Genomic DNA, 12,890 nt, shown 5'->3' on the forward strand with positions numbered 1-12,890 from the left:
CTCTGTTGAGACTGGAAGAATAAAGTGATCTGCCGAGAGTGTGACACTAAGTTGGCAGGCTAAGAACAAACAAGTGTTCCTTTAGTCCCCAAATTTCTCAGACTCAACTGCACCTTTGTTAATTAGGGTTGAGGTAGAAAAGGTTATATTTCTGAGAAAACAAACCCGAACATGTCAAAATGCTTAGCTTCTTACATGCTGTGAATCCTAGCAGAGCAGCCCACATAGCCTCCTCTTTGCTGCCTGCAGCTTTATAACTTTTTTAGTACATAACTTTGAGAAAAGAGCAGCATGAGGTCAGTATTTCATGTGAGTGACTTTCAGGTTCACTGTCTCAGCCTTCAATGATGTATTTTTCCTCTGTCCCAGGCTACTTGTGTTTATTTCCAAAGATCAGCTGGAAGGGCAAATGCAATAGTGGCAACCACTTACTGAGTAGCCAACAACAGTGTAAGTTACACAAACAGCAGGTGAAACTGAGGAGGCAGCTACCTTGGTGACTTTTCTCAGCCGTGTGAGTTTTGAGTCTTGGGTGTTTACACTCAAGAATATGATTAAGGATTGAATATTGAGGAAAAGACAAGCAGTAGTAGAGAAATGAAATGAGCTTCACTAAAGGAATGTTTGGATTGGGAAAGGAGGAGAGAGTAATAGAACAAAGTAAACATCAAGAGTTTGTGCAGATTGCTGAGTCTGTGGTACCAGCTATGTGAGACTGCACATCTATGCTGTACTCATGAGATATCTGGATGACATGACGCCCATGCTGTTTCAGCTTCTTATTTACCCAGATTAGGGAAATTGGACCTATATATCTTATTTTCTAGGTTGTTATTTTTTAAGAAGTGAGCACCATAACTTTATTCAGCTTTCTCCTTAGTGTTAATGTTCATTTTACAAGACAGCCTAGAAGTGTGTACTTCTGGATATTGAGAATAAAAAATATCAAGAAATTACTATTAATTTTAATTACTAAGAAATTGTGTTATTTAAGACATCACACAATCACACAATGGCCCAGGTAGGAAAGGACCTTGAGGATCATAAATCTTCAACCCATTCCGCCACAGGCAGGACCACCAACTTCCCCATTTAATACCAGACCAGGTTGCCCAGGGCCCCATCCAATCTGGCAGCCTGGTCTAGTATTAAAATCCTACATCCAAGACATCAATGTCCTCCTTCACACACTGTACCATTGAATTGAAGAACCAAATACAACATGTAAGCCAAAATAGAAATAGGTTCAAGAAAGGTGCAGTCATCAAAGAGTTTTAAGGAAAAATGTAGTGGACTTTACTGATAAATAATAACTAGCAGTAACAGATCTATCGTCAAAATTTGTGTTCCTGCAAAGTCTCTTGGTACTGAGAAATATTGTAGCCCCTTTTAACATCATACTTACATGACTCAGCTGTAACCTTCATTCTGTCTACAGTGCTCATATCAGCATAACTTAAAAACACTGGGAGAATTGCTGATGCTGTCTCTCACAAGGCATCCATGTATTTCCTTGTGCTGCAGCTGGGCACTGCTGTTTACCACCCTTATAGCCATCTGTTAGCCCATAATGTGTCTGAGTAACAAATAAGTGCTGACTCTAATGAGTTTGGAAGCGTTGAGGAAAGCAGTATTGTTCTTACTGAGCAGGTGAACGGGATAATACTCTATATTCATTATAGTTCTGTTGTGCTCAATTACCTTAAGTGGGGCAGACAGCACCCACAAAGCTTGTTGTGAGTGGAATGTTGAACATACTCAAACGGAAAGGTGTTAATAAGACGTAGGTTATTTAGGGATCCCAAACCTGTGTACCTAATCTTCCTTTCAGTGGATGCAGTTTAGGATTCTACTTTGTTGGCTTGTAATTTTCTTGTTGCCTGATCCAGTGCCTTGAAGCTGAGATGTGAAAGAGCAATAACATTGTTTTTTTCCTTATATGTTGAGGGAGTGAGGAGTAGTGGGGAAAAATAAAGATGTATAAGGGAACCCCAGTAGAGGAATTCTGTTGCAGAATTCTGCTCCTGCAGAGCACATTTGTTATGAATGGAGTGGCTAAAGGAACTTTTTCAATGACTATTATCTACAGTCAACCAAAGATCTTTTCCCTTTGTAAAAAATGGTGTTTGTATGAAGAAGTGAAGACCGGAAGGGGGGAATTTAAGGGTGAGATTGTTTTTCCTCCTTGGAGATGGCTAAATCTGTGGTACAACATTTGACTTGCTGCAAATGTGCCCTTTTCCCAGCTGAGTCAGTGTTGTTTGGCAACTAGAAAAAGCAGAGAAGGTGCCCTGTTTCCTTTGCAGAGAAAGGCTTGGATCATTTTGTAAGTGCTTCTTATTTCAAATGGTTCACCAATGCCAGGTTGTATTGCTTTGAGTCTCAGTTCAGCAAGGGAAAATGGTAGAGGCCTTGAAGAGCAGCATAGTTGGGGTCGGAATGGAATATGCAGGATATCCACAGAAGTGAGAAAATAGAAGCCTTTGCTCATTGAGGAGAGTGATGTGTTTTTAGAACAAAAGCTGTTTATATGTGTACATCTGTCCAAATGTCTGTGCTGCTGCCAGTATTGTGGTGATACATGCAGACCTGTATGTAGTATATAAAACAGCATCTGTATAAACCTGCAGGTTTTCCTTTATTAAAACTGATGTAAGAAAAACATGTGATCCCTAATTGTAAGGTTCAAGTTAGGAATTTGTTAGCTTCATCTGAGCTTAAATGATCATGTATCCATGAAATAATTCTATTTGACTGGACTTTGTTAGTGATGTGTATGACTCCATGTTTGTTTCACAGAGTTCTGTTGTTTCTAATTGTAATAGACAATCTAAACATTGCATGCGGTGCTTGATATTTCAGAGGATTCCTTTATGAAAAGCACAAAAGTCTGGTCCTTTTCTGATTAGATTATTTTGGATAGAAGTCCTAAAATTACCAAGTTATTCAGCATTGTTGTAAAATACCTGGTTCATTCTCTACTCTTTAATTCATTTCTACCATTGGTTACTCTTTTCTTCAAACTGAGTCATAGCAGTGGCCACCCTCCATAATTCTGGTTTGTGTTTGGTGCATCTGCCCAAATGGCTCTTCTAGAAGTGTTTAATATCACTAGCAAATCGGCTGCGGTCTCCAAGTTGTTATAATAACCCAAGTTAATAATGCTGTACACTTGTTTCTGCACTTCCATTTTCTCCTTTAACTGGAAGAAAATGTGGTGTTGTAATTCATGTTCACTTTAGCTCTCGTTATGACATGACTTTTCTTCGCTTGATATACATTTACATTTACACAAGATAACCCCTGTCATAGTACTATAAGAGGCTAACAATTTTTGGCCAAACAGGTGTACAGAGTTCTCCTTATGTTGATAAAAACTGGGTTTTCTTGAGATCATAGGATCCCAGCTCGCTGTTCTAAATGCTTTATTCAGTGAAAGGTAATGGTTTTAAGTTAAAAAAAAACAAAAACAAAAACAAAACTAATGCATCCTGCCACATAGGTTCACAGAATCATAGGGGTTGGAAGGAACCTCCAGAGATGGAGTCCAACCCCCTGCCAAAGCAGGTTCCCTGCACCAGGTTACACAAGTAGGTGTCCAAATGGGTCTTGAGTATCTCCAGAGAAGGAGACTCCACAACCTCATTGGGCAGCCTGTTCCAGCACTCCGTCACCCTCACCTAAAGAAGTTCTTGTGCACATTTGTGCAGAACTTCCTGTGTTGCTGCTTCTGGCTGTTTCCCCTTGTCCTGTCTCCACACACTGCAGAAAAGAGTCTGGCCTCGCCACTCTGCCCCCCACACCTTAGATATTTATAGGCCTGGATCAGGTCCCCTCTCAGTCTTCTTTTCTCAAGGCTAAACAGACCCAGTTCACTTAGCCTTCAAGGGGAGGTGCTCCAGGCCCTTCAACATCTTTGTGGCCCTCCACTGGACTCTTTCCAAGAGATCCCTGTCATTTTTGTACTGGGGAGCCCAGAACTGGACACTGGAGAACAGTACTCCATATGTAGCCTTACCAGGGCAGAGTAAAGGGGGAGGATCACCTCCCTCGACCTGCTGGCCACGCTCTTTTTAGTGCACCCCAGAATGCCATTGGCCCTCTTGGCCACAAGGGCACACTGCTGGCTCATGGCCAACCTGTTGTCCTCCGGGACACCCAGGTCCATTTCTGCAGTGCTCCTCCCCAGCAGGCCATCCCCTAACCTGTACCGGTGCATGCAATTATTCCTTCCAAGATGCAGGACTCTACACTTCCTTTGTTGAATCTCATCTGGGTTCTTACCACCTAGTTCTCTAGCCTGTCCAGGTCTCACTGAATGGCAGCACTGCCTTCAGGTCAGCCTCAAGTTCTTAAAATGAGACCTTAACCTCAATTTTTTAGTAATACGCTTCATTGTATCCTGTATTTAAAAAAAAAAAAAAAAAAAAAAAAAAAGAGAAGTTATGACACAATTTAATGATTTAGACTGAAAATATGTTCTGCTGGTGACTGTGATACTCGTGACACTTAAGTAGAAGGTTCTAAAAAATTGCAGAAAGTACTTTTTTCGTAACGTTTGTATTTGTAGGAGGTCTAATAGATATTATTATTATTGTTACTTATTTTTATTATTATTTTTATTATTAATTTATTTATTAACACAGGAATCATTCTTGTTTGTTGTTCTTATTCCATAGTTATGCTAAAATTATTTTAATGTGATTAGCTGAACTGCTATATCACAATGCATGTATTCAAGATGAATAAAATTTTCTCATGGACAAATATTTGAAAGAAGATTCATAATGTATGCTGTCCTCCAGCTGCCAGAGTTATGCTTGAAATAGAACACCAGGAGTTTCTCTAAATTTCTGGTAACCATGACAACTGTTACTTTAGTGTGATTAGCCCAGTGTAATTTAGCAGGGTTAGTTGTGAGAGGTAAATTTAGCTACAGTGCAATGATATTCTTTATTGTAATTTGAAATCATATTTAGAATTTGTATTTTAAATACACTTAATCCTCATCCTGAAGCATGTTTAGTACTTTGTGAGCCTTACTTTGCAAAAGGGAGTGACTGAGACCTGGGCAAGTTGGGGGTTTGTCCAAGGCCTCAGAATGAGTCAGAGGCAGAGCTGTAAAACGTGTACATTGCTGGTTGCCATGCAACTGTGCACCTCTTAGGGCTTAATGGATGCCAGAATTTGAGCCACATAATTTCCTCCCTTTTTCTCCATTCAGAATATGTTTTATACACGTACACATCTGCCCCTTCCCTGTAGCTATTTCTTTTTCATTCCCGAAGTAAGAAATTTTATTACTCATGAAACTCACCACAGAGATAGATGCTCTTGTGAAACTGCACAAATTCTCTGCATTCTGTGCAGAAACTAAGTTGGATATGTTTAATTCCAATTTCCAATTTGTTTAAATAATAGCAAGAAGAAAAAAGGGAGATAATTTTTACTGTCATGAAGGTAACAATGGAAAATGCAATTTTCTTAAAGCTTTACACACTGAAAGTAAAGATGATCGATGTGCCTGATGGGAGGGGGGGGGGAGGGGAGGAGAAAGAAAACAAAAAGAACAAAACAAAACAAAAAAACCACCATGAATTCAATTTAGGAGTGTACCATCATTGAAAAAGAATTCATTTGTAAAGCATTTTAAAAAATTGGATGTGATGGGAGCCTAATTCTGTTCTCATTTATCATAGGCAGATATCTTTTGGTGTACACTGAGGCAAAATAGGAGTCAAGTGACATTTGTATCTGCTCTTGTCTTGTATAAGGTGCCAAACAATGGAAAGATGTGTCCACTAAGATTTAATATGAAAAAATGTAAATGAATGCAGGTAGGAAAAGTAGTACAAGTAATTTCATTTAAATACTTTGAAGAAGTTTTGTTACATTCCGGCTTATGTATTAATCTATGGTAGAGCAAGTGTTTTTTGGGGGTTGATTCTGTAACAAGGGTTTGTTTTTTAAATATAATTTGTCACTGTACTTTCTTGCAAAAGTATATTTGACATATTTCAGCCTTGGCTTTATTGACAGAGGACAAAATTCACTTTTTGAGGAAGTAAATCCTTTGAATTTTTCTCAGTCTACTTTAATTGTAATTTAAAATATTTTCCAAAATCACTATTGCTCTTTGCCTATTTGGTAACATTTTAACATGTTCGCTAGAGTTTCCTTTTTATTTTCTTTGTACATCAATACTGCCTGTGCTATATAGATAAAAGATTGACTATAGCTTTGTTTGCTGTGCCTTTATGTACCTATGCATTAAAAGACTGAAATGGCAGGTTTTGTAGAGTCCCTATAGGCCAATACTGAAAATTATTTCTAGATGCTTAAGACATCTGAGTAGTTCATACTGCTTTCCTTTTGAATCCTAATTTTCAAAATTTGGATGAAATTTCAGTTGTTACGTCAGGGAGAAATCTGCAAGTTTTATGAACTTGTAAAGGAGACTACAATTTTGCTAGTCATTATTTTGTTTGTCTCATTATGTCCATGCAGATTTGCGCATCTGACTTACGTGTGAGAGATGACACGTGCAAAGTAACATTATCCAGATTACAGTGCAATTTCTTCTGTTCATGCAGAATAGCATGCACATACCGATGTATGAGCAGATCTGCTCTTTGGTGATTTGGCAGCTCGAAAGGCAAATGGGATCCTGGGCTCCATCAGGAGAGGGGTGGTCAGCAGGGAGAGGGAGGTGATTGTCCCTCTCTACTCGGCTCTTGTGAGGCCCCATCTGGAGTACTGTGTCCAGGTGTGGAGCCCTCAGTACAAGAAAGACATAGAGATTTTGGAAAGGGTCCAGAGGAGGGCGACTAAGATGATCAGGGGGCTGGAGCACCTCCCCTATGAGGACAGGCTGAGGGAGTTGGGCTTGTTCAGCCTGGAGAAGAGAAGGCTGCGGGGTGACCTCATTGCAGCCTATCAATACCTGAAGGGAACCTACACCCAGGAGGGGAGTAAACTCTTCAAAAGGGCTGACAACAGCAGGACTAGGGGAAATGGATCCAAGTTGAAGGAGGGAAGATTTGGGTTGGATGTTAGGGGGAAGTTCTTTACAAGGAGAGTGGTTAGGCCCTGGAACGGGCTGCCCAGGGAGGTTGTGGATGCCCCGTCCTTGGACGTGTTCAAGGCCAGGTTGGACGGGGTCCTGGGCAACCTGATCTGAATGTGTACGTTTGGTGGCCCTGCTAGGCAGGGGGGTTGGAACTACATGATCCTTGAGGTCCCTTCCAACCCAGGTGATTCTGTGATTCTGTGATTCTGTGATTCTGTGATTCTGTGATTCTGTGATTCTGTGATTCTGTGATTCTGTGATTCTGTGATTCTGTGATTCTGTGATTCTGTGATTCTGTGATTCTGTGATTCTGTGATTCTGTGATTCTGTGATTCTGTGATTCTGTGATTCTGTGATTCTGTGATTCTGTGATTCTGTGATTTAGATCTGTAATAGGACTTAGTATCTCCTGGAATTTATGAGATTTAGCATCTAAAAATTGTGATGGGATTGTAATTACAGGGACCTTTGTGCAACTATGAACCTGAAATATACACCTTGGAAATCATGGAATCATAGAATGGCCTGGATTGAAAAGGACCACAATGATCATCTAGTTTCAACCCCCCTGCTATGTGCAGGGTCACCAACCACCAGACCAGGCTGCCCAGAGCCACATCCAACCTGGCCTTGAATGCCTCCAGGGATGGGGCATCCACAACCTCCTTGGGCAACTTGTTCCAGTGTGTCACCACTCTCTCTGTGAAAAATCTTGTTTACCTGTTGTGACACATAAAATTCACAGTTGCCAAAGATTCTTCTTAGTTATGATGGTGCTGAACCTGAGTTGATTTGTGCCTGTTTTCGCTGCTCAGTCATCTAGGCAGGTTTTAAGCACTGCTTTAAGAGTTTGTTTGCCTTAGAAGCTGACCTTCTTCTAATGAATTATTTCAGAGGTTGAAATACTCACTTTAGGGTACAGGAGACAGATGTGGAAAACCATCTGTTCTTGAGAAGATTTGGAACCTCATATATCAAAAGGTGAAACTTCATGTGTACATGTTAAGATGATACTATTTAGTCTAGAGAAGGCTTGGGGAGATCTTGGTGGTGCCTGGTACCAGCACAAGAAGCAATTCTTTCATACAGAGACAAAGAGAAAAGTACCTAAGACATGTAAGGACTTCTTTACTGGGATTTCCATCAAATTCAAATTAGAATAGAGAAAATTGATTGGCCAGCAGAAGTTTGAATATTGTGTGTACATCCATAGTATTGCATGTCATATGTCCTGGGCACTAACTCTTTCTAAAAGCTTTAAAAACATACCTATAAATTAATTATCTTGAATGAACTTTGTTTTTGTTAGTCTGGAGAGTGATGAAGAATGCCCACATGCTATTTGCCTCTATTCGTTAACTCTACAGATATTTAAAAAACAAATAAATAAAAAATGTGACTCTGTCTTCTAACTGAACATGAAATTGAGGTAAGGAGTCGTGTTCAAGTGTGACTTAAAAATTATTTGGCCGAAGTATGTATTTATTGAAAGAATAAGTAAATAGAAATGCAGGAAAAGAGTAAGAGAGCAGTCATCCTTCCGCTGAAACTTTCTGGCAGAGCTTGCAGATAAGTTTTCTATCCTTGTACTTTTTTTTTTTTTCTGTCTATACAGTCTGTCTGAGCTTTTTTATCAAAGGTGTTGTTTGGAGCTGGGTCTTTTACTGTGTTTTTCTTGAGCTGAAGAAGAACTTCCATTTCTTGACTGGTAGATATAACAGCAAAAGTAATTAACTTGGCTATCAAGAATATGCTTTTCAAATTAAAGGGCAAACTATTTATTCTTGTCTGTTCTGTTCAGAAAGGCAATGTGAACAGCTGCAGCTGGGAACTGCATATAAACAAGAGTTTGCCTTTGGTTTGCAAGCTAATTTTTCAGTGTTTTGGACCTTGAGTGGAAAAGAGAGCTCATTCTATGCCTTGGCTTTGCAGACAGTTTCAGGAAATTGTTTTCAAAGGTGGCTTTTTTTGCGGGGACTAATTAATCTCCTTCTTGCCTATCAGTGCTCTGAGCAGGCACAGGGATCTTGTGATCACTGTCTAGAAAAGACGTTTGCTTGACCAGGGGATAGATTTCTCTGAAGCAATTCATGTTAATGTTGTGACTTCCAAAGTTTACATCACTATTGTTATGTTTTGTTTTTACCTTTTTCTTCAGGTGCAGAAACCTTACGTTTCCTGACAGACTTCCTGAGGTCAGCATTGTATTCATATTTGTTAATGAAGCTCTCTCAGTGATTCTGCGCTCTATTCATTCCGCTATTGACCGGACTCCAGCTCACCTGCTCAAAGAGATTATTTTAGTTGATGATAACAGTAATAATGGTAAGAGATTTTGGTTGTCCTTTGTTGTTTGCTTTCATAGAAGTTGGATCATAAAGAAGAATCCTTGAAGTCTGGTTCCTATTCATGCCGCTAGCATTTCAGAGCTTTTCAGCGTGTTTTCTCCTTTCCTCATATCACAACTGGGCTTTGTCTTCAAATATACACAACTAGCTATGTTTAAAAAGAGAATGTACAGATATAGAATACTGTTTCTTTATGTTTAAGGCGTTTTGTAAGCAGAATTTTGAGTATAATGACAGATCAAAGACCTAAGATGCTTTATGGTTCTTAGTACTTTAGTATGCTTTGAAGATTCTATGCTTTCTCTTCTCTTCCTGTTTCAGTTGCATGGTTTCATGTTCTTGTATTTCTTAGACATCTCCTTTAGACTGCTAATACCTTTTCTCTTTCTCTTATTCTCTTCTCTGTTTTGTCTGTTCATAGGTTTTCATTGGCAACATTTATCTTGCTGCTTTTCTACCATATTAAGATTTTGTTGTCCATGTTCTGAAAGACTGGACTGCTTACTCCTAATTGCCCAGACTTGCCTAGTTTTTTTTTTTGTTTGTTTGTTTTTTTTAGTGAGCCCATGCAGGGCATTATTTACAAATCCTATTTTCAGGTAACTTTACCATTGAAATGTTAATAAACATAGTTAGATTGATTTTTATGATTTGACTTTGCTGTGGGGGGGGTAATTCTGATCTACTAAAATACAAAGAAAATCTGAGTTTGTCCGGTTGAAATACAGCACTGAACAAAGGGTTCCCCTATCCTTACCACCCTTACAGCTGTTATGTCATTCCTGAAGCTAGATCCTGTGACTTGTTGCTGGTCATACATCTATGTTGGATTTGTATAGCAGAGAAACTTAATTGTAAACAATTAAATAAGTTCTCCTTCCCATCATCATTATCATTTTTATCATCATTTTTTTATCATCATTTCTTTTTCTGGTGGCTATCAGCAAAGGAAAATACAAAACTCTGACTCTTTAAGTATACATGAAACCCGATAATTTGATTTGGGTTTTATCAAATGTAATTCTAGGCCCTGTGAGTATTGCTATGTTTAGGTTTACTGAAGGCTGCCCAAGCTGTTGTGGAAACACCTGCTCATGAAACAGTGAAGGTAAATTGGCATGCAGGATTTATAAGTTGTTATTCTTTGTTTATGGCACAATTTATGGTGTAGCAATGTGATAAAAAATTAAAAGAAAAATTGCTTCAAGCAGTAAACTTTGAGCAAAGTAAAACAAAACCACACTTACAAAACTGCCAAGTGTGCATGCACTTATGCATAATTCAGAAATTTCTGAGCTGAGAGCAGATTTTTGTTTTGTTTCAACAATGCATTTCACATATGGTTTTGTTGATGCGCTACTGCTGCCCTTGACTTTCCACTTGGGAAGAACTTTAGCAATACAATATTGATACATAGCCCATGGTCTTGGGCTCTGGCATGTGTTTGTAAAAACTTCCTGCAATCTTTTGAAGAGCTCTAGCTATTATAATGCTGGGATCTCGGTGAATTTGATTGAGTATTGGTGCTGCAGTGCCTGAGGCCTCTTACGTACAAACTGTTCATAAGATGATCACGGATGAAGAAAAATTATTTGGCTGAAAAAAGAGGTTTCTAGAGTTTGAATTTCTTTTTCTAGAATTGATGGACATTTATTCCAACAGGCACTTTGCAGAGCCATGTCAGAAACATCAGACATTTTAGTGGCCTAACAAATATGATTCTTGCACTCTGCTCTAAAAGTTTCTCAAAATTATTTTCTATAGTATTTATTACCTGAAATACATAAGAAACCCCAGGGGCCACTTAAACTTCCAGGAAGACCTGTTCAGCCACATCTTGTGTTTGTACCAGCATTCATACTATATGATATGGTATTTTTATGATTCACTGTGCTTTTTATTCAGAACTACCTTTCTTCTCCTCCAGCACCTCATTTCCTTACATTCCTGACCCCAAACAGAAAGACAGTAATTGAGAGGAAAATAATTGTTGGTTTGGCTGCCTTGTCTTGGTTGTGTATGTCATTCTTTAAAAAAAATCACACTGTGCAGAATGGTACTTAGTTGCCTAGAAAAATATTTCAGGATTTGCTACTGATCCTTGCTGTGGTTTACCTTGGCAGGTGGCTCAACATCACATGGTCCTTCTCTCAATCCTCCCTTTTAGTGGGGTGAGGGTGAGAACTTGGGGGGGGGGGGGAAACAAAAAAAAAAACCCAACAAAGTGGAACTCATGGGGTGAGATAAAACTATGGTCTAAGAATGTCTATATGAATTACTGTGAATGTCTATAACAAGTGGAGCAGAAACAATTGCTCACCATCCCCTGACCAAAACCCAGCTAGCCCCTCAAGCAGCAGCAGAGAACTCCTGCCTCCTGCAAAACTCCTTTTGCTTGATGTCATATGGTATGGAATATCCCTTTGGACAGTTTAAGTCAGCTGTCCTGATTCTGTTCCCTCCCATCCCCTTGGGCCCTTAGCTGAAAATGGCCTCAGCTCTGTACAGCACTACTTAGTAGCATGTATAAACATCAGTGTGTTTTCAACTCTGTTTTTCTCCAAGAACCAAAACGTAGCATCTCTGAAGAAAACAGTTCCACCCCAGTTGAAATTAAGACACTTCTCCAAACCTTCCTCAGCTGTATCTTCACCAAAGTGGTAAAATTCCTACTGAATAGATTCCTACCTAGATTCTCTTTATCCTAGAATTTTTGCTGAAGGCTTGGTAATAGCGTTTTGAGATAGATGTTTGGTAGGAGGAGTGATTATAAATATGAGTAGGGTCTTTTCTGTTACTAATTTAAATGTTGAGGTATTTATTTTACTATTCACTTTTACAATATTCTTTATTTCTGCTTTTTTCCTCCTTTTTAGCATCTCTGAAACTAATTCTTTGTTTAGTGTCGTTTTAAGTATTTGTTCATATATATAGCTCTTCAGCTTGTGGCTGTTAGTGCTTGAAAGATAAGTCTGTTACTCAGTTTCTCTGTGAAGTGGCCTGAGCAGGCGAAGCTTGCTTTGTGCCTGCATCTGGCTCCAGAATTCTCGGAGATCTGTGGGAAGCCTCATTATAAGCACTGTGTTTGCTCTGATGCTTTTGCCAAGGATGGCAACTTTTATACCTTAATGTAAGATTTTTTTCAGTGAGGCTGTGGCCATGGATCTCACAGACAAGAAATATCACAGTATGGGACGTGACTAGAAAGAAGAAAGTGAGGACAAAGATCAGGCAGAGTGCAAATGATCATGTTTTATTTTGAGCCTCTTGCACTATTTGGTTGGATTCGCATAGCAGAAAGGTTTAAAACAAAAACAAGTACTGTTGTTGACATTAGAAGAGGGCACTAAGATTTCTTGCTTTTGAGAGGGCATTATATGCTGGAAAAGCAGCTTAAGTTCCCCTTTTCAGTCCAAATTTTAAATTTAATAACAAGCACCTGAATTATTTCCCAATTTCAATAAATCTTGAGT

General features: G+C 39.1%; 1 protein-coding gene across 2 annotated transcripts in view; it reads left to right on the forward strand.

Annotated features, from left to right (window-relative positions):
* The window catches only part of GALNT18 (polypeptide N-acetylgalactosaminyltransferase 18), a 210,502-nt gene that overhangs the window by 106,286 nt on the left and 91,326 nt on the right, over positions 1-12,890 (forward strand). For both annotated transcript variants that reach the window (XM_052693155.1, XM_052693154.1), the window contains one exon: positions 9,228-9,394. In XM_052693155.1, the coding sequence (XP_052549115.1) occupies positions 9,228-9,394 (167 nt within the window). The remainder of the gene's footprint in view (positions 1-9,227; positions 9,395-12,890) is intronic.

The sequence above is a fragment of the Tympanuchus pallidicinctus genome, unplaced genomic scaffold, assembly GCF_026119805.1.
Source record: "Tympanuchus pallidicinctus isolate F22 unplaced genomic scaffold, pur_lepc_1.0 scaffold3, whole genome shotgun sequence".
Classification (NCBI taxonomy): domain Eukaryota; kingdom Metazoa; phylum Chordata; class Aves; order Galliformes; family Phasianidae; genus Tympanuchus; species Tympanuchus pallidicinctus.